General features: G+C 38.5%; 1 protein-coding gene across 5 annotated transcripts in view; it reads right to left on the bottom strand.

The window, feature by feature from the left end:
• The window catches only part of RAD18 (RAD18 E3 ubiquitin protein ligase), a 115709-nt gene that overhangs the window by 31925 nt on the left and 60442 nt on the right, over positions 1-23342 (bottom strand). For 4 of the 5 annotated variants that reach the window (XR_016394755.1, XM_089919586.1, XM_022564695.2 and 1 more), the window contains 4 exons: positions 21063-21139; positions 19693-19753; positions 6636-6773; positions 1763-1937 (listed from right to left, as the gene is read on the bottom strand). Coding sequence is in view for 4 of the 5 variants with exons in the window: in XM_089919586.1 (XP_089775712.1) it covers positions 1763-1937; positions 6636-6773; positions 19693-19753; positions 21063-21139 (451 nt within the window). In the remaining variant the exon portion in view is untranslated. The remainder of the gene's footprint in view (positions 1-1762; positions 1938-6635; positions 6774-19692; positions 19754-21062; positions 21140-23342) is intronic. The other variant, XM_089919588.1, reaches the window with a different exon arrangement.

Here is a 23342-nt window from a genome sequence, read left to right on the forward strand (position 1 = left end):
ATGTCCCATTTCATCCTGGCATTCCAGAACATTCGGGCATCTCATGACTATGCTTAAAAACTCACTCTTATTTCCCTGAACTCTGTTTCTCCTCCGTTTCTACCCTGTACTCTGATAAGTTTTGTGTTTAAAAACACACGCTACCCAATGAACTTACAGGAATGGCCTGATCCAGAGTAACTGTGCAGCAGAGCCATAGTCTTGCAGAAACTCAGGCTACCATATGTTCTGCCTTTACCCAACTCTGGATAAAACTGATCCCGATCTGATCTTGAAAATGTTCGGGGCAAAATGAGAAGATTTTCCCTTCCTAATACTTGATTCTGAATAACCTGAAGCTGTTTTCCAAGAACCCTAGGAAAGCAGAGGGTCCTTGGGTATATTCTTCTCAAAAAAAAAATTTCTTCTTAATTTGATATTTTAGACTAGACATTATCATTCTAGAGTACTGTGAACAATTTTTAAATGAACAAATACCAAAGATTAAATAACATGTTGCTGTTAGCATTTGAAATTGGTACAATTCATTCAGAAGGCAACAACACCACCTACCAAGGTCAAAATGATGCTAAAGTTAAGGGAGTAATTCGTTAGAAACAAAAGACTTCCTAGGGGGAGAGCTCTACCACAGCTTTAGGTGTGTAAGTATAAAAAACACTGGGGAAGATGTAGAAATACAATAGAAATTTAAAAGTTTGGTCAATTATGGTACAGAAACCCAACAGAATGCTGCAGCTACTAAAAAAAAGTTATAAAGATGAGGTAGAAACATGGGTAGCATTTATCATATAAAGTGAATGGCAAGAACACAAAATGGTAACTATAACACAACACTATGTCATCTTTCAAAAACACATCATCTTCTTAAATTGTCTTTTAAAAAATTTGGAAAAATGACTCACCTCCAAATCTCTCATTGTAAAAGGTTCCCCATCCATTCTATTTGCTCAATTAAATTTTTCTTTCTTTTGTCTTTCTGGCCACCTCTACTTTCTAGTATAGCTGTGTTTATCTCCTTCACTCATTCTTTTGATAAAAATTTCACTGCCAGTCAGGCTCTCTTTTCTAACTCTAGGAAAAATATCTATATAAAGGCTACATTTGCAGCAACATGGATGGACCAAGACATTGTCATACTGAGTGAAGTAAGTCAGACAGACAAAGACAAATACCGTATGATATTGCTTATATGTGGGATCTAAGAAAAGGGTACAAATGAACTTATCTACAAAAGAGAAAAAGAGTTACAGATGCAGAAAATAAACTTATGGTTACCATGGGATAAGGGGGAGGGGGAAGGGATAAAGTTGGAAGACTGGGATTGACATACGCACACTACTATATATAAAATAGATAACTAATAAGGACCTACTGTATAGCACAAAGAACTCTACCCAATACTCATAATGGCCTATATGGGAAAAGAATCTAAAAAAAGAGTGGATATATGTGTAACAGATTCACTTTGCTGTACAGCAGAAACTAACACAACACTGTAAATCAACTATACTCCAGTAAAAATTTAAAAAAATTAAAAAAAAAAAAGTCTACAGAGCAGAAGACAAAGTCCCCAGTGACTGCTGCACATACTCCCCACATCCTGCCCTGATCCCTCTGTGAACCCTACAAAGCAGCAGGAGACAGTGGAAGGAGATGAGGAATGGCACCAGGCCTCAAAGCTATTTTCTGGTTACTTGTGCTGGTCTCTTAGCATGCAGAGAAAACAGAAATTTAAAATAATAAACTACTGCAAGTTTCTTACCTATTGCATGAATCTGACTCTGGTGAAGAAAGAGCTTCCTCTTGAATATCAGTACAACTGGAAGAATCATCTGGTCTGTCAGGCTCTAGTTTCCCTGGGGAGTCCAGCTTTGACTGAGGGAAGTGGTTTGTTACCGAGGGTATACCTGAGAATTTCATTTTATTATCTTCCTGTCCTAAAAAGGAAAAAAGAAATGAAAGAAAGAAAAAAAAGAAACATTTAAGAGTACCTTAAAATTTACAACCTCTGTGTATTTATTATTTCCACAACATTTAATATTCCTATTTGGTAAAACAGAAGTTTATGGAACACTGATTCCAAAACTCTAGTGACAGCCAGAGAGTAAGAATTAGCACTACATTGGTGCTATCTGGTTATACTGTCCACCCAATGTATTTCCAGATTAATTAATTCAAAAATAAAATGTTCTTTAAAACCAGGAGCAGGGAGAACCTTATAATTCTAATGAGGCTTTTATTTACAGTATTACTAAAGAATTCCCGAATATTTCACAGATCAGAGAATAGTGATAAACATAAGAAACATGACAAAAAAGGATTAAAGATTCAATTAATAAGAGAAGCACAATATTTGTCACTGACTGCTGAATGGTAGTGAATCCATCTGGACATTTTTCTATATTTGTTACATAGAATCTAATATTCACTGGGGAAGAGAAAAACTAATCAGACGTAACCAATATATCTGTTTGATCCAACACATGTCACATTTCTACACATCCCTTGTCATATTCTCACTTTCCGAGGTCTCTTACTGCAGATAAAGATAAAGGCCCAGGAAAGCTGGGGGGATGCAAACACAGTGTTTGCAGGAAGATGACATGCAGATGTGACCAAATATCTGTGAATATGAGTGCAGAAAATCATCTCTGGGCAGGATTCTTCAAGTGTCCAGGCCCCTCCCTCACGATGTGTTTCAGGGCTCTGCTGGGACTTCACTTATGCTGGCTTTAAGATTCAGGGACCGAGTGAGTTCTTGACATGCCTGACACGTGCTACTGGGATACAGCCCCCTTTCATGGGTTTGCTCACAGAGAAGAAGAGCTTTCACACATCACTCGTGCACTTGTGGAGGCAAGTGACCTTTCACAAAGGACACCAACGAGAACTGTCAAGGTTTTGTCATAAAGATAAAGCTTATGGAAAAAGAATAAGACAGATTCTTCAAACAAACAAACAAAAACCTTTCCAACTCCATATAGTCAAGATTTTTCCAGAAACAATTATAAGTTTTTGTTATCCTCGCCAACAGCCTACATCACACAAGAGTACAATTTCTAAAAATAAGCTCCTGATGTTGTCTGGCTTTCGCTAAGCCTGCTCATTACCAAAACAAAACTGTACCCTCTAATGTTTACCTGGAAAAGGGAAACATGCAGTCAACTAAAAGGACCATCCAGGATCTCTAGGATATTCTCTTGTAAACAGACACCTAGGACCAGGTTGAGAGGAATCAATCACCCAGTAAACCCGGTGAACCCAGGCAACTCTATCACTCAACTGGCTGGGAGAATGCAATCAAGCCGGCAAACCACGGAGCAGGAATTCAACATAAAACTACCTTTTATTTTTGCACCTGATTTATATTCTTCTCTTACTTCTTCCTCTCTTATATAAGCTTCTACAGGATAAATTCCCTCTTGCAGACAAATGTCATTCAACAACTGGGGGCAATGGAAGTCAGTTATCCTTCATATCTGCCCATGGATCTCAGGACGGAACTCCAAATAAAGCCGAAAACATGAGGCCCCGACATTAAACCTCCCTAAAGAAACGTAAAGTAACAAAAACAGATGAAGGTTTTACTTAACAGGACACATACCTTGTTCACTAATATTGGCATTTTAATGAGCAAGTTTACTCTAAAGAGCAAAAGTTACACTGGTGGTATGATGCTATAAAAAGCCCAACCTGGGCTCCCCTGGTGGCGCAATGGTTGAGAATCTGCCTGCCGATGCAGGGGACACGGGTTCGTGCCCGGGTCCGGGAAGATCCCACATGCCGCGGGGCGGCTGGGCCCATGAGCCATGGCCGCTGAGCCTGCGCGTCCGGAGCCTGTGCTCCGCAACGGGAGAGGCCACAACAGTGAGAGGCCCGCGTACCGCAAAAAAATAAAAAGCCCAACCTTTCGGTCTGTGCCAGTCTGTCTGCCTCTCTCTCACACTCCCCACCCCTCCCAGACACACGCGTTCATGCGCAGCTATCTACCAGCAGCACTCATCGCTGAACCCCAGACAGAGCAATACTCATGTGCACATACACAAAGAATACACCACCCCTGACTACAAGCAATCAATCATTTTCAAAAGAGATTCAGCCAATAAACAAAAATATTCTCTTAAGCCAAGATATTGAGCCAGATTTTCTCAGGACCTCAACTACTCTCCGACAACGTCCTTTAACAACTGCATGAACAAAGTTAACTTGTTCACAAAGACCATAAAGTACATACTTATACTCAGGCAGCAGCCTACTACGTGACACCAAAAGAACTGAGGACAAAAATAAAGAATGTAATAGCACTGAAAGAATAAAACACTTAGAAATAAATCTAACCAAGGAGGTGAAAGACTTGCATGCTGAAAACTACAAAACATTGTTGAAAGTAATTTTTAAAAAGACAAAAATGAATGACAGATATCCTGTGTTCATGGAACAGAAGACTTAATATTGTTAAGATGTCAACTAACCAAAGCAACTCATCAATGCAATCCCAATGGCACTTTTTGCAGAAATAGAAAAATCCACTGTAACATTCACATGGACTCTCAAGGGAACCAAATGGCCAAAACAACCTTGAAAAGGAAGAATAAAGTTGGAGGACTCATACCCCAAGAGTTGGAGGAGTCCAACTCTTAAATTTGTTACAAAGCTATGGTAATTAAAACAGTATAGCACTGGCGTAAGGATAGACATACAGACCAATTAAATAGAACACAGAGTACAGAAATAAGCCCTCACATACATGGTCAATTGATTTTCAACAAGGATGTCAAAAGCATTCAACAGGGAAAGGACAGTCTTTTTAACAAATGGTGCTCAGAAAACTGGATTATCTACATTCAAAAAGATGAAGATGGACCGTTACTTACACCATATACAAAAATTAACTCAAAGTGGACCACAGACCTAAACATAAGAGCTAAAACTATAAAACTCTTCGGAGAAAACACATAGGAAAACCTTCATGACACTGATTTTGCAACAACTTCATGGCTATAACAGCAAAAGCACAAGCAACAAAAGAAAAAATTGATAAACTGGTTTTCATCAAAATAAAGCACTCTATGCATCAAAAGATACTATCCTGAAAACAAAAAGACAACCCAGAAAAAAGCTGAAAAATATTTGCAAACCATATATATAATGGATTAATATTCAAAACATTTAAAGAACTCTTAAAACTCAACAACAAAAAAACAAACAAGCCAATTAAAAAATGGGCAAAAGACTTGAACAGACATTTCTCCAAAGAAGAAAAACAAATGGCCACTAACCATATAAAAAGATGCTCAACATCATTAGTCATTAGAAAAATACAAATCAAAAAACCACAATGAGATACAAATTGACATCTACCAAGGTGTCTACAGTAAAAAAAAAAAAAAAAAAAAAAGGAAAATAACGAGTGTTGACACACATATAGAGAAATTGGAATCCTCAAGCATTGCTGGTGGGAATGTAAAATGGTGCAGCCACTATGGAAAATAGTTTGGTAGTTTCTGAAAAGGTAAACAAAGAATTACTATGTGAACCAGAAATTCCTTTGCTAGGTACATATCCAAAAGAATGCAAAGCAGAGACTTGAACAGATACATGAACACCAATGCACACAGCAGCATTATTCACAACTACCAAAAGGTGAAAATAACCCATTACAGAAGAATGGATAAACAAAATGTGGTATATAGATACAATGGAATTCAGCCATAAAAAATAATGAAATTTTTTTAAAAAAATAAAAAATAAATAAATAAAAATAATGAAATTTTGATATATGCTACAACATGGGGACCTTGAAAACATTATGCTTAATGAAATAAGCTGACAAAGAAGGACAAATAATATATGATTCCACTTATATGAGGTACCTAGAATAAGCAAATGCATAGACACAGAAAGTAGACCAGAGATTACCAAGAAATGGTGGGGAAAGTGGAAGAGTTATTATTTAATGGGTACAGAGTTTTCACTGGAAATGATGAAAAAGTTTTGGGTGTAATAGTGGTGATGGTGACACAACACCGTGAATGTACTTAATGCCACTGAATTGTACATTTATGAATGGTTAAAATGATAAATATGTTTTGTATATTTTCATCACAATAAAGACAAAATAATAAAGAATTTTCTTGTGCACTTTCCTCCATTATGATTGTTTTTTTGTTCACTGGCCCAAAGTCCTGGCAACATAAATATAATATCAATCTCAAATTTTAAAATGGGTTGAAATTGGAATGTGCTATGTATTAGCCTTAGATATTTTAGCAGAACATTCCATCCAAAGTTATTACCAGTGACCTATAATAAAAATAATTTATTCTCTTTGTAGGATACCTAAGGATCTGCAGCAATAAATCCTATACCTCAAGCTTAAACAACTAAAAAACTTCTGATTTCTCATTAATGGAAAGGAAGACAGATTTTAGAAACTGTGTCTTCAGGACATCTCCACGATCATTCTTCCCAGAGTAATAAACCTAGTTTATATCCAACAACTGCTATATGTCTAAAAGTACTTTTGCCCATTTCAAATACCAATTAAGTCCAAAGTAAATTCCTTTGGTTTTTCCCTTTTGATATTAAAAATTATAAAATTCCATATACTTCTGTTTTTAGTTAAAGTCTCTTACCCACGCATACAGATAATAGTTTTTCTGTAGATTCATCTTCTTCTTTTGTTACTTTTTTTTTTGACATTCCAACAGTTTTCTTATATCCTTTTTTGGCTTGATCCACCAGACGCTGAAATTCATTCTGATGTTTTATACCTGAAATTCAAAAGATCTTCTCAGTAAATCAAGGACTATAAAAGTTACATGTCTACAACCGATGGACTGAACACCAAGAATAACACAAGCTTGCTCAAGAACAGCACCCTTTGGACACACTTACAACGAATTTAAAAGGCCTGGAGAGCTGAGGAAGCATTCTTTTATATCTTCCCCGTTCCTCAGATACAAACTTGAAACATGATATTCCTAGTTCGCAACTGTAGTTTCTTCCCATATCCTGCTCTTTTAAAAAGGCTTTTTTTTTTTTTTTTGCCGTACGCGGGCCTCTCACTGTTGTGGCCTCTCCCGTTGCGGAGCACAGGCTCCGGACACGCAGGCTCAGCAGCCATGGCTCACGGGCCTAGTCGCTCCGCGGCATGTGGGATCTTTCTGGACCGGGGCACGAACCCGTGTCCCCTGCATCGGCAGGCAGACTCTCAACCACTGCGCCACCAGGGAAGCCCTAAAAAGGCTTTTTGATAAGAGCATGAAAGATGCTGTTTTCTTAAATATAACCAAAAGACACCATTCTAACTTCCCAGACACAACCGAGTACTAAGAGGAAGAACATTAACTGAGTATAAAAGCAGAAACTTCTAGGAAAGTTGGATAAAAACATAGGATACCTACTTTAATTTCCCCTTTTTCCTTCACATTTCTTGCCTGTTTCCTATCAGAACCCCTTTAATAATCTAAGATCCCCACCACCACCAATCTACCTTATCTTAGGATATTATAATTAATCAATCTTAATTTACTACTACTTTAACACCTCTGAAGATAATTTAAGCCTGACCTCCAGGTCACCATTATTAGTGTACATTAATTTACTCAATAAAGAGTAGCCGTTCGTCATTCGACCATGGACTTGAACACATCTATTTGTGATTCTGAACCATGGTTCAAACAGCTGAGGCTGTACTTACTTATCTAGCAACCTTAAACACTTAAGTCATGGTCCAAAATAATGTTGTAGATCCTATAAAAATACATTTTAGAAAGAGTCATACTGCAAGAAGTTAACACAAAGTTTTGAGACTGTTTTCCTCCAGTAACCATCATATTCCCTGTAGTTATTCCCATGAATAACTGGGTTTAGGGGAAAATTTGTGCTTCGGTTGAAAACTATGCATTTTCTAGAGCCACACTTCCAGGATTCCAGTCATCCACTGCCCTTGAGCTATGTTACAGTTCTGTAATTTGTAGATAACCAACCACAATGGAAAACAATTCTTGTCTATAGACAAGCAGAATCCTGTCTGGTGAAGGTTCGATGGACTTCCGTCCCCCTCTGGAAAAAGCCAGTTTTCCCTCCATTTGCATATTCATTTCAATATTCCTGATCTATACATGTGACTGTTCTTTGGACATTAGGGACAGAATGCTCCTAATTCCAACATATTTATGTGCACGGTATGTGTATGGAAAACTCCCAGTGAAACTAATGTGTTGGGTTGCAAAGTGTCTGGTAAATTTTAAATAAGAGACTGGTTAAAATTTCAGCAAAATATAAGCTGCCCATAAAGATTACTAGAAAAAATTAGCTCTTCAGAAATAGGTGAGATCTCATGTAGAATACAAGCTAGGTGATTTCTTTTAAGTCCTATTTAACTCTGTACATTTGAGAACAATTACTTCGTACTTGTTCAGCTCTCCGGAATCAATGGGCTACCACCACTGCCATCCTTATGTAGTTTGTCTTAGGCAAGGGTAACACAGCACTATGGGGTCTACATAATTTAAGCAGATCAGCCTGGGCCATTCTGCTAGTAAGGCTTCTCCTGCTAGTAAGGCTCCTCCGTTGTGTACTTATGGATTGTGGATTTAGAAAATGACTCAGGAAACTTGCTAAAGTAATCTCATAACAGCTAAGGAGGCTTAATGACTTTATCTTCTAAAGTAATAAAATCCCAGGTTTAGAAGAGATTTTCTTTTTAAATCTAATTACCCCTACAGCTAGGTTGGAAAGCAAAAAGTAAATGGCAACCACAGCTTTGGCTTTGGCCCAAGAAGTCCAATAACCCCTCAAAAAATGAACAATGCCAAGAGATTATCACTAATAAAATTGTTCCCACTCATTTTAGGAGTTCTGCCATTTGGCAAGGAGAACTTTAGAGTTTAAAGTCTCAGTTCTGCTGGCTCAATGCCCTGAATTTACCTCTTAAAAGTTTTAAGTGGTTCAGACAGTGGTAGGAGCTGACAAATAAGCCCACATTGAACCAAGTCATACTCTTCAAGATTTTTAATACTTGAATCATACCACCCTTTCTGCCTCACCAAGTTGAAATACCATAATCTTTTCTAGTGCCAAGTGAAGCCCTTCATGCCCTCACCACCTCACCTGCTCTTTTTTTAGAGCAGCGTTTACAGCCAGAGTATCTCTGGGTCTGCCCATGAACCCAGGGGTGCACCAAAACCAGGATCCCAAGAGTGGGACAGACTCTAGCCTCTAAAGTGATGTCACTGAGATACATACTCATTTACTTTAAATCACAGAGTGCGTCTGAAGTCAGTGTCTCCCAAAGTAAAATCTCATGTCTTTTTTTCCCCAACTACCTATGACACCCACGCAGCAAACATGGATGAAGAACAGATTAACACTAAAGGCTAACATTCACTCAGGATTCATTCATTTAACCTGAACTGACTAGCCTCACTTTAAATTCATGACCGTAAGTCAAACAAGCACTCAGCACTATCGTACAACATTTCTACATTTCTCAAGTAAACTTTGCTTTACAATTCTCCAAAATGTCGACTTCATACTTTCTCCAAACCTCCAACACTCCCATCTCAGTTGGGCTCACACTACTTTGAAACTACAGAAAACTTCTAACAGGAACTCTGTCGTCTTCCAACTACCACTACTTCATCTGTGCACACATGATCTATCTTCCTGGCAGTTAGCATGAAACGGTGATCCTTGCTGCAATTAAGGGCCAACTGCTAATTTATGCTCTGGATTCCATCACTAAGGCCTTCTCAGTGATACAGTATGTGCAATTATCCTTTACTCTATCATCTATTTCCCCCTCTCTTGTGAATCTTTCCCACTGCATACAAATAAGCCTAGGACGGGACCGTGCTTTTGAAACACAGTGTGGGTTGTGAAAACAACTTAGTAGATCCAGACCAGCATTTTTTTCTTAAAACAATAATAAGAATAGGATGGGGCTTCCCTGGTGGTGCAGTGGTTGAGAGTCCGCCTGCCAATCCAGGGGACACGGGTTCGTGCCCCGGCCCGGGAAGATCCCACATGCCACGGAGTGGCTGGGCCCGTGAGCCATGGCTGCTGAGCCTGCGCGTCTGGAGCCTGTGCTCCGCAACGGGAGAGGCCACGGCAGTGAGAGGCCCGCGTACTGCAAAAAAAAAAAAAGAATAGAATAAAAAGTGCCAGAGTGCATTAAAAATGGAAAGAGGAAACAACCAAGATGTCCTTCGTTAGGTTAATGGATAATAAACTGTGGTACATCCAGAGAGTGGAGTGTCATTCAGCTCGAAAAAGAAGTAAACTACTGGGACTTCCCTAGGGGCTCAGTGGTTAAGAATCCGCCTGCCAATGCAGGGGTCATGGGTTTGAGCCCTGGTCCGGGAAGATTCCACATGCTGTGGAGCAACTAAGCCCGTGCACCACAACTACTGAGCCCGCGTGCCACAACTACCGAAGCCCATGCGCCTGGAGCCCATGCTCCGCAACGAGAAGCCACCACAGTGAGAAGCCCACACGCCGCAATGAAGAGCAGCCCCCGCTCACCGCAACTAGAGAAAGCCCGCACGCAGCAACAAAGACCGAATGCAGCCAAAAATAAATAAATTTATAAAAAATAAATAAATAAAAATCTAGATGTGGACATATGCTTTCACTTCTGCTGGGTAAATAGCTAGGAGTAGAATTACTGGTAGGTAGCTTTATGTTTCCATTTATAACAGACTACTAAACTGTTTATCTAAGTGGCTGTATCATATTACATTCTCACCAGCAATGTATAAGAGTTCCATTAGCTCTACATCCTGGCCAGCACTTGGGATTATCCTTTCTTTCTTTCTTTTTTCTTTTTTGCCATTAAAATAACCGTATCTTTTCATGTGGTTATTTGGTATTTGAGTATCTCCTTCTCTGAAGATGTTTAAATATCTGTGCTTTTAAAAAATACATCCTAGGACTTATTGAATTTTAAGAGTTCTTTATATAATACAGATACTAGCACTTTGTCAAATATAAATTTTACAATATTTTCTCACAATCTGTGACTTGCTTTTTCATTTTCTTTTTTTTTTTGCCACACCATGCAGCATGTGGGATCTTAGTTTCCCTACCAGGAATCGAACCCACGCCCCCTGCAGTGGAAACATGGAGTCTTAACAACTGGACCACCAGGGAAGTCCCTTCATATTTGTCTTCTGAAGTGTAAAAGCTTTTGTTTTAATGAAATATAATTTATCACTTTTTTCTTTTTCTTTTACGATTCATACTACTTGTGAAAGATGATCATGTCAACTGTGAACAAGAAGTCTTATTTCTTCCTTTCAAATCTGAATCTTACTTCTCTTTCTTGCCTTATCACACTGGCAAGGACCCACGGTACAATGCTGAACAAAAGTGGTAAGAACAGACTTCTCTACCCTGTTCCTAGTCAGAAGAGAAGCATTCAATATTTTACCATTAAATATGATGTTAGTTGTAGGTTTTTCAGATATCCTATACCAGAGCGGTCCCCAACCTTTTTGCACCAGGGACTGATTTCATGGAAGACAAGTTTTCCACCGACCGGGGTTGGGGGATGGTTCAGGCGGTAATGGGAGCAATGGGGAGCGGCAGATGAAGCTTCACTCGCTCGCCCGCCGCTCACCTCCTGCTGTGCAGCCCGGTTCCTAACAGGCCGTGGACTGGTACCGGTCCACGGCCCAGGGGTTGGGGATCCCTGCTATACCAGATTAAAAAAATTCTCATTTAGTGAGAGTTTTTATTACTAATGGGTGTTCAACTTTGACATATACTTATTCTGCATCTACTTATAAAATTATAGTGGTTTTTTTTCCAGTCTGTTAATACACTGAATTATATTGATCAATTTTCTAACATTAAACCAATCTTGCATTCTTAGGATAAATTCCACTTGGTTATAATGCATTATCCTTTTTATGTTGTGCTGGATTTGATTTACTAAAATATTGTTAAGAATTTTTGCATCTATGTTCATGAGGAATATTGGTCAGAACTTTTTATTATACTATCCTTGTCTGGTTTTAACTTTCATGGAAACTTTAGCTTCATAAAATGAGGTAGGAAGTATTCCTTCCTTTTCAATTTTTTAGAAAAAATTTTGTAGAATTGGTATTATTTCCTTCCTTATGTGTTTCATAGAATTCACACCAGCGATGCCAACTGGATCTGGAGTTTTCTTCCTGGGGATGCAAATTCAATTCATTAACTAGATATAGGGCTATTCAACCTTATCTATTTCTTCTTGAGTAAGGTTTGGTAATTGTGTCTTTCAAGAAATTTGTCCATTTCATGTATGTTTCCACACTGACTGGCATGAAGTTATTCATAATATTCCCTTACTGTTCTTTTAATATCAATAGGATACTTAGTAATTCTCCCTCTTTTATTGCTGATATTGGCAATTTGTGCTTTCTCTCTTTTTGTCCTAATCAGGCTTGCTAGAGGGTTCCCAATTTTGTTGACCTTTACAAACAGCTTGTGGTTTCATAGATTTTCTCTGTTATTTTTCTGTCTTCAATTTCACTGATTTCTGCTCTTCACTGTTACTTTCCATCTGCTTACTTAGGATGGAATTTGCCCTTCTTTTCCTAGTTTCTTAAGATGAAAGCATAGATAACAAATTTAAAACCTCTTCTCTTTTTTAATATAAGCTTTTAATGCTACACATTTCCTTCTAAGCATTGCTTTAGCTGCAACACACATTGCTATGACGTCCTTTCATTCAGTTCAATTTATTCCCTAATCTGCATTTACCTCAGCCAGAATATTTTTCAATTCAAGTATGTATGTCATCTAAGGAATTCCATTTGTTTTTTTTGTTTTTGTTTTCGTTTTTTGGCCACACTGTGCGCCTTCTGGGATCTAGTTCCCCAACCAGGGATCAAACCCAGGTCAGTGAAAGCAAGGACTCCTAACCACTGGACTGCCAGGGAACTCCCTTTTTGGTCTTTTTTTAATACTGTCCATTTCTCAACTCAGCATGACCCTCCCTCATTCTTCCTTCTTCTAAAGAACATATTTGTAAATGTTGTTTAAACAGTTTTATCTACTAGTTTCATCGTCTCTGTCATTGCTGGGTCTGGTTCTATTAATTGATTTTTCTCTTTTCTAGGATGTTATGTTTTTGCTTCTTTGAATTCCTGGTAATTTCAATAGGATATTGTTAATTTTATATTGTTGTACCTATTTAGTGATTATTTTGAGGTTCCCCCACCTGGGACCTTAAAGCTGCCTGCAAGCTGCTGGACCTGTAGAGCTCACCATCTTATTTGTTTTCTTTCTCTCAGGGGAAACAGTCCTGTGCTACCTTTTTCCAATACCTGAAAATCTACTGATTTATATATTTCATCTGGTTTTCTAGCTTTTAAGGGAGAAAAGTAAATACAGTCTGTTATTCCATCTGGGCTAGGAGTAGAAATCTCCATTTACTTTGATTTTTCTGTGCTGGGAAAGTTATCTTTTTACCAAAATATGCCATTTATGATTTATGTTAATATAATGAATTTATTGTTGTTTTTAAATAAGTTAATAAATATTTTTGAAATTTCTCGGTTTTAATTTTTCTTAGACCCATGTGTTATTTGGAAGTGTATTATTTAGTTTCCAAATATTGGTGGTCTTCCAGAGGGCTTTGTGAACAAACTTTGTGCACTGAATGAACTCACAAGGTGACCTTCTGCAGACCCCCGGGGTTCTCTCTTCAGTGCAACTTTCTCTTCTCCACACTCTGTCTTGCAAACTTCAGCTCCTTCAGTTTCTCTGGTCTTTCTTTCTCCTCAACTCAGAGCCCTCCAAGCTCTGCCTAGGATCTCCCTGCCTGACTAGGAGCCTAGAAACTCTATTATAGGGCTCATATAATAAATTTTTCCATCTCTCAGAGATTCCTGTCCTTTGTTACCTAATGTCTAACGTCTTGAAAACTATTTCATATGTTTTGTCCATTTACAGTGGTTGTTTGTTGTTTTTTGGGGGGGGCGGGGGGGGTTGTTGTATATCAGGTCTCAATTATTCTGCCTTGGCCAGAAGCAGAAGTCCCCCAAGCTTTAATATGTAATATGATACATATCAACAACTATAACCCACATAAATGAAAGCTCTTCGGTGCCCTAGACAAATTTTAAGAGTGTACAGAGGCTTAGAGAACTGAGAATTGTTGCTCTAAAAGTTGGGGTGCCCCAGGGCTTAGCCTTAGGCTCTGTTCCCCACAGAACTCTTCTCCCAGCTAATTGTATCTAAGTATACAATTTTAAAGCACATGTCTTTTTAGTTAGATAGATTCATCCATTCATGCCTAATTCTCTTTTCCACGTGGATATCCACTAAAACCCAAAACTTAACACAGACAAAATAGGAATTTTGATTCCATTTCCCCATCCACAATCCTCACCCTGGTATCCATCTCAGTAAATGGCATCATCACTCTCCAGGTGCTTGAACCAAAAGTGCAGGGGTCATTCTTGATTCCTCTTTTATTCACCCCCTATATTAAATTCATCAGCAAGTACTATTGGTTCTACTTTGAAAGTTTACCTTGAATTGTGTATTTTACTTCTGCTACCACTCTAGAAATGCCACATGCCTGACCTAATTTACTAAAATGGCCTCACTTCATTCAGGTCTCTTCTCAAACATCACATCACCCTTCTTAAAGGAGCCCTTCTGGTCGAGCAGCTCCATCACTTTCTACCCCTACCTTAAGTCTCTTCATAGCATGTATCACTATCTGACACACCTTACTCGTTTGCTTACTGTCTGACTATTCCCAATACAGTGTAAGCTCCATGTGGGCAGAGACTTGGTCTGTTTCTTTAATGTTATATTCCCAATACCTAGAATACTGTCTGGGTGATCCATAAATGTGGCCTGCGTGAAGAGCCTTTCGGTTAGTTTTCTTACTATTTCTTGCCACCTTACAATTTATTCTCTATTCAGCAGATGCCATCTTTTTAGACATAAGTAAAATCGTATTACTTGTCTTTCTAAACTCTCCAATGACTTCCCACTGCAGGAAGAATAAAGCCCAGTACACTCTTACAAGGTCTTTCCTTCCGGGACCTGGCCCTGCCTCCCTGTACACCACTCTTCCGCTTCGCTTACTACACTCTACTCACACCCGCCGACGCTGTGTCTACCTCAGCACCTCTGCCCCTGATGCTCCCTCTGCCTGCAATACTCTTCCTCCGGCTCTGTGAATGGCTGCCTTTATTTTCATTTCAATTTTTTTTTTTTTTTTTTTTGTCTGCGCCTGACCGGGGATCAAACCCAAGCCCCCTGCATTAGGAGCGCGGAGTCTTAACCACTGCGCCACCAGGGAAGTTCCGCTAGCAATATTGTTTTGTTTTGTGTTTTGTAATTTTACGTCATTTTTTATTTATTTAATTTTATTTTTTGGCTGTGTTGGGTCTTCGTTTCTGCACGAGGGCTTTCTCTAGTTGCGGCAAGCAGGGGCCACTCTTCATCGTGGTGCGCGGGCCTCTCACTGTCGCAGAGCACAAGCTCCAGATGCGCAGGCTCAGTAGTTGTGGCTCACGGGCCTAGTTGCTCCGTGGCATGTGGGATCTTCCCAGACCAGGGCTCAAACCCGTGTCCCCTGCATTGGCAGGCAGATTCTCAACCACTGTGCCACCAGGGAAGCCCATTTCGATTTTTTTTTTACTTATGACTCATCTCAAATGTCAACTCCTCAAGAAAAACCTTTTCTTGACTACATTATCTAATGTCCCCATAATTTCTATAAATTACTCTGCTTTATTTTCTTTATAGCATCTGCCACCTAAAACTGTTACAGTCATCTGCTGATTTACTGTTATTTATCCGTCTGCTATTAGAATATAAGCTCCATGACGAGAAATTTATGTGTCTTGCTCACTGCTCTATACTCACTACCTAGAAGAACAGCTAGCACATAGCAGATGCTCAATAAACATTTACTGAATTAGTGAACAACCAAATTAAAAAAACAAAGGAACATATTAAGCTAAAATGCCTTGCCTACTTAACAGGATTAAGCTGGTGCTCTCAGGAAAAGTTACAGGAGGTAATCCCGGAGTGTTCACTGGAGGTTTGTCTTTTTTTTCTTGGCAGCGTATAAAACTATATTTTACCAAGGTGAAGAGCGTGAAGATCCCCAAAATATGTCTGTCATGGCAGTTAGGCAAGTAGAGTAACTTCCTTCAGGCTAAGATTCCGCCTCTTACTGGAGCAATTCAGTCTTAATTAAGACGACCTACCAAAAGCATTTGCAACCTGAAACCCACAGGTAACTCAATAAACTCATTTGATTCAACTCTGTATCAAATACACTTTCTACAGATCTGCAACTAAGCCTCAAATTGATTTCACTGTTTCTCTCCTCTTCTAAAAGAGGGACTCGTGAAGATAAATCTATCCAAAAGACTGCTAAAGAAAATAAGAAAGATATATCATCACAAAACTACCAAAGTAACTCATTCATAAAATTAAGCTTTTTTTTAAGCAAGATAACCTGAAACTAAAGCTTAGCGCACCCCCACCCCCACTCAAAAGAAGTTCTCAACATACAAGCTATTCACTCAGATTCAAAGCATGCTACAGTGCAAAGGGCTTCAAATTGAGCATGGGATGAATGTGGGTTTAATTTCCAGTCCTGCTTTTTACTAGCTATGTGGGCAATTTATCTACGCCAAATAATAAGTCAATAGTAAAAGTAATATTTCCAGCTATGTATGGACTCAAAAAGTATTCCTCCATATACCCTTTTTTTCCCCGAGAGACTTGCCTGGAAAAATGTATTCCACCAAAACAAGGAAAAAGAAGAGGCAGATTTGGATCCTGAAATAGGTGAACTGACACAGGAGGGAGGAGAGAATACCCAGAAGGCTGGTGAAAGGAAATTCCAGGGTAGCTATGAAGGAGGCCCAAAGCACGGTCACAGTAGCCTGGAAAAGGGCTGGGGGCTGCTTCAGGTAAGATGCTCTGGAGAAAACAGTGAGTTGATAAATAATCTATGAGTTTCAATGTAAATAGGAAGTCACTGACATTTCTCATGGAAAGTTTACAGATAAATTAATATCAGATAAATAGAAAACTAAGCAAATAAAATTACTAATTATAGAGAAAACAGAATGTTTTCCTAAAAGGAATTACAACTGTAAGGGCAGAAAAATAATCTCCCTTCTAACCTTCTTAGTTCTTAGCTGGGGCTTTATAACAAAAGACAAATTTACATGAGAAAAACAAACAGATGTTTTTTAACATGTATACCTCATGTATATATGGAAGATACCCAGAGAAAAATAAGTAACTCTAAACCACTTGGAGGTGACTTAGAACACTGGCTTAAATACCATCTTCAGCTAGATTAAAAAAAAAAAAAAAAAAGAAAGGTGTGTGGGAGGCCAGTTATGGGGAGATGGCCAGGAAAAACACAGTAAACAAGAGTGAAGTCTGCTATGCTGATTTAAGTCAGAGCCTTCTCCGTCAACAGGAAAGACTAACTTACTTCTAGGGATAGAGAGGGGAGGAGGGACAGACACCTTTGTAACTGTGTCCTACACTTAGGCAAATGGGGGAAGGCAGAGAGCTTTCCTTTCTGCTGCTTCTCAATTGCCTTCTGCTCAAAGCAACATGTCATGGTGGCATATTCTTGGGTGGTGGCATACTCTGACACACTTCATAACCAGAGTATTGTATGTTGCCCGGTTCAAACTGTATACAATGTCTCTAACTAATACTGACCTTATAAAAAATTATGACAATATTCAGAAATTGGGAGGGAGGAGAAGGTAAGAGTCAGGATGTACAAAAGAGCTAAATTTTCATTTTTCAAATTAGGACTTCAATCAATTGTTAACATGGAAAACTGAAACACTTCAAGAAATAGCAGAAAGAATAATCTTTTATAAACATGAAGGTAATTACTAAAACAAAAGCCAAAAGATTTGACAGTTGTTAATTCTAGGAAATGAAGACGGAGACAAGGAGGTGGCGAGGAGTCAGTTTTTAATAAGCCTTAGAGAAATGTGCTTAAAAACCACATACATGGGCTTCCCTGGTGGCGCAGTGGTTGAGAATCCGCCTGCCAATGCAGGAGACACGGGTTCGAGCCCTGGTCCGGGAAGATCTCACAAGCCACGGAGCAACTAAGCCCGTGCACCACAACTACTGAGCCTGCACTCTAGAGCCCGCGAGCCACAACTACTGAGCCCGTGTGCCACAACTACTGAAGCCCACGTGCCTACAGCCCGTGCTCCACAACAAGAGAAGCCACCAAAATGAGAAGGCCGTGCACCGCAACGAAGAGTAGCCCCTGCTCTCCGCAACTAGAGAAAGCCTGCGTGCAGCAACAAAGACCCCACACAGCCAAAAAGTAAATTAAAAAAATTAAAAACTCACGTACATTAAAACATTAATTAAAAGGTTTAAAAAACAGAAGAACCATCAATGGTATATTTAGATCCTGATACTAAATCAAACTGCAACTACACTATAATGTTAATAATAAGTGCTTGAGCTTTAGGAAGTGCCCAAAAGGTTTAAAAAAAAAAAGTATATACCAAGGTTTATTTTAGAGCTAAATGAATTAATTTAATATGTTGACCTATTTAGTAAAATTAAAGTTTTTAAAGATATTTAAATGGTGGGCAATAGATATTTGTATATTTTCTTGCCTATATCTAACCCACGTTTTCTTTAGTGTAGCATAATTGTTAGATACCACCCTTTAGTGATTTAAATTATTTTTGTTCCATGCAAATTTTCTGGTTTCCTTGTTGTTACAGGCTTTAGCTTTGCCACTTCAGTGATCATCTGATATTCCCTAGCTCCTGTATCAAGAAAAATTACTTTGGCTTCCCAAAGGTTGATCAAAGAGGATCGATCACATCTGTCTGTCTTTAGAGCACCAGCGCTGTAACTTTTGTGGTTCAGCCTCTGGTCCGTGAATCCTCCAGCCTCCTTTCCCTACTCTGAGAAGGCTGGGGCCATCACAACTACATCTAGTGCCTGTGTACTTCATCCTCCCGCCCCACACAGATCACAGCTGTATCTGCCCCTTCAAAGCTTAAGAAGTGAAAAAAGAAAACACAATTCTTTTGGCACAACTAAGGCATATCGTGTGTGGAATATTCTTTCAGCAAATATTAACTATCTACTGTTTGCCAGGCACTTAAATTTAAACTTAAACTAAAAACCAACCAACCAGCCAAAGAATAAGCAGCTATCTAACTGACAAAACAGTAATGTGCTAGCACTGAAAAAGATACATATAAAGGTCATTTAAGGAAAATGAAGCGATAAAGTTGGGAAGCTGGTAATAATGAATAAAATGAAAACCATCTTCAGCATAAATATGCAAGCTACAGAGTGCTGAAATTCTTTACATAAATACTGTCACTGGCCTGAGGACAGGATGGCAAGTCAGGAATGTTTCCATTTTAATCCCATTTTCTTCTCACAGAGATGCTTTGAGAGCAACTAATTAATATTTGCAAAGTGCTTAGTGATAAGCTCAAAGTAGAATGTTAGTCACAAATCAAAGAGCACACACAGTTACAAAAAAAGGTCACTGTCTTGAGTAAACACTCAACCAAAATTCAGTCTCTTAAGTAATATTAACAAGAAAGTTTGTATTAAACATTAATATAAAAATACTTAAGATGAAAAACTGTAACCCAAGTTCTTTGTAAACAAAGAAAACATCACATAACTTACGATAGTTACTGTGAATTTCATCTATTTCCTTTTCTGTTTGGTCCTTTGTAAAAACCATTATCTAAAAAATCCAAAAATTCTTAATTAAAAATTACCAAAAATGACAAAAAATAGAAATTAGTACTATAAACTTTAAAATCTCAAATGGGGATGTTTAAAATAGAGGAAAATAATCTCTCATGTCTGTTTTATATAGACTTAGGAAGATTAACTCCTGTTTACTTCTCTTGAATATTGTAATTAACATACATTTTACTCATTACTTTTTTTCATCAGTAGAAAATGCAACACTGATTCCATTAGAATTTATGAAGTATTAAGACAACAATCAATTAAGTTGCCTACTTTCAATATTTAATTTTCCACATTCATTACTACAATAGGTAACATAAAACTACAAGACTAAAGCGACATTTAGCAGATCATTAACAAGGCAGATCTTCTTGTTTGTCTTCTACCTTTTCCAGCCTAACTTTTCCAAGTCTACACAAAGGTATACAGAGAAAATGCAATAATACAAGACTTCACGTGTGAAATTTCTAATTCACTTTTTAAAATTTTAGACTTAAAAGATCTGAAATGTACTTACACGATTCATTATAGTCTCCATCTTATAGTTAGCACACAGGTAATAGTAAAGTCAATGAAAACCTCATTTTTTTCTACTATCTGATTATAAACTTACTTCCCTAAGGTTGTTGCTTTCCTTACAAACACATTACCGATGGTCTAGAAAAAAAGTCTACTTGGGAGAGCCCAAAACACTTCCTCCAGTGTCAAAGGACACAATGGCTATTTTCTTCTTTGGTATCCTTTCCTCAAGTTTTGGACCATCAAGCTAGAGGAAGGCAACAGTGAAGAAATTTAGGTCTCTGATTCCCTCAGTAAGCTCAATAGATGCTCAATCCTCATCAACTCTTAAAATTACTTAATTTCACCATCAGTATAACCATAGAATTGCAGAATGCCAGAGCTAAAAGGGGATCTTAGAGATGATATAGTTAACCCCCTGAGTTTTACAGATGAAGATCTTAAGGGCCACAGAGGTTAAATGTTAAAGAACTTATTAAATGCAACCACCAGAAAAAGGACCAATACCAAGGTTACCTGATGTACGGGCACATGGTTTTTTCCATAAAACTGTAATTCATCAATAAACTCTACTTTGGATTGATCTTGTGCCAGAAGACTTCTAAATATGATAAAAATGCTAAAATGAGCTGCAAGTAAATCATAATACATTATATGGAAATGTGTTCTAGTACATTTCCCACTGAACAGATTCAACACTGGTTTGCTTTAATTTGTAGGGTATTCGACTTTTCCTTCCTTCATTTCTACCGAGATACTGAAAAAGACCACCAACATACGCTTTCGTTGAGTTTACTAGCTTCAAGACGCATCCTAGTCTTCTCCATATTTTCAATTTCTTGAACTATTTCAGCAGCTGTTAAAATAAGGGCATATAGCCAATATTAATTACATGGTGTTGCTCAATGTACCCTGGTTATATAAACTCTTAACACTGAAGCTGGACGATGGGTATACATGAACTCCCTGTCCTGTCTTTGTAATTTTTCTGTAAGTCTAAAGTCATTTCAAAATAAAAGGGTTAAAAAAAAATCACACAGAGTTAAAACACTTAACTTTTACACATGCAATTACAGTTTAAAATATAACTGGAAGAGTACAGCAAAGTCATTTTGCTCTTTCCTTTGAGGATACAGGTATAAACAAGAGTTCCAATGGAATATGAAAATTAATGTTAGAGTGAATTCTATTCTTAGGGAATATCCACTGAAACTCCAATGTACAAAATGTTACAACAGTCTACTTTGCAAGGAAAGACAAAGGTCTACGAATGCTGGGGGTAGATGGCCTTGACTCCAGAATTTTTGTCAGTAGGTGTATTTACCAATCACATACATCAAAGAGATCTGAAATACACTCCATCTCATATATAAATACCTTTGAATGCAAATAGCATGAAATTTGCCAATGCTATCCTTCTGCCTAATAGGCCAACATATTAAGACTAAAATATACATATAGTATAGGGGGAAAAAACTACAATCCCTTACACACATTTATACATAAAAAGATACTATATCTAGAATTTGCTTCAAAATAATCCATGAAGGGATGTAAATGACAGACAACAGGCGATTAGGCATGAGTTGACAACTGTTTGAGTCAGGTAACAGGTAAATAGGGGAAATCACCATATTCTTCACCGTAAGAATTGAAATTCTATAGAACTTATAAATAATCTCTATTAAAAAGTTTTTTACAAAACTGACAGTCCTCGAGAGGATCATTTAAGAATGCAATTACCTCATTTCAAAGTTTGTTTTTCAAGCACTGAGAGGTACCTCTTGCCTCCCTAATATCATAAGACCAGTAGAAACAATGTAAACAATCTCTCCCTCTGTGAATCACAGTATAACAGGAAAGCAAAGGGACCACTTGCATTCTACCCAGTCCACTAACCCAAGTATCACTCAAGTTAGAGAACATCTGGCATACTCTCTTCTAAGGTATTAAGGAAACTGTACTAGGATTAGATGCAATTTAGGGGCTTAAATCTTTCGGGGAGACTTCTGATTCTGTTTGCGATGTAAAGAGCTGGATATAGTGTCATTTTCACCCTAACAATGAGAAAAGGCTGGATAACCTATAAAACTGTAACTTTACTCGAATCCAACAGAACTAACGTCACAGGGAAACCAACTAGCCTGAAATCTAAGGAAAGTCATGTGCCTTAGAGAAGAGAGGGGTCACAAGTACTGGTTGACATAAGAAAACAAGGATTATCCTACCGCTGGGTAAGAAGGTTTCAGATAAACTTTTTTTTTTTGGCCGCACAGCAAGGCATGCGAGATCTTAGTTCCCAGACCAGGGATCGAACCCGCGCTCCCTGAAGTGGAAGTGCATAGTCTTAACCACTGGACCGCCAGGAAAGTCCCTCAGATAAACTTTTTGATGAATTGCAAAAGGCCAAGGGTGAACCACCATGAAAATATAAAAATCCTGGGAATCTTAGACACAAGGGGACTCACACCTATTCCAAGGTTTTCTATAGACCTTACTGGATACCCTCAAGAACTACTGGGGGAAGGATGAGAAATCAGAAAAAGTATCCCTCCGGATACAGGCTTGGGAAAGAACAGCCCCCAGTGCAGGAAGGACATGAAGCCCCATCAGATCTTTAACCCTAGGAAACAAAAGCATTAAGCCACTGAGGGAAGGTCAGCAAAACTGAAGTCCCCAGAGCACAGGTAAACAGAGAAAATGTAAACAAACAAAACCCTCTACTCCGGCAGAGGGGTCAGGAAACTGCCCTGGGCCCAGACCACCAGAGGACCCTTGCCACCTGGGGAGGCAAAGAACCACTGAGAGAGACCCACCTGTGAGACCCAGAATCAAGGGCCTGCCTAAGACAGAGGCTAAGCTAGAATAACAGAGAACAACCCTCATGTTCCCTACCACGGAGCCAGGACACTCCAAGTGACAGGTAACTGTCATCAGCCACTGGGAGAGAAGTGAGCATGGAAAGACTCCTCAAGGCACAGGTTCACAGGGAAAACCTAAGTGCGAGTGATACAGGTACATTTTAAAAACAAACAAACAAACTTCTGGTAGCTCAGGCA

This window comes from Delphinapterus leucas, chromosome 10, assembly GCF_059928025.1.
Source record: "Delphinapterus leucas isolate spDelLeu-1000000601 "Yukka" chromosome 10, BTC_Dleu_Yukka2, whole genome shotgun sequence".
Classification (NCBI taxonomy): Eukaryota; Metazoa; Chordata; class Mammalia; order Artiodactyla; family Monodontidae; genus Delphinapterus; species Delphinapterus leucas.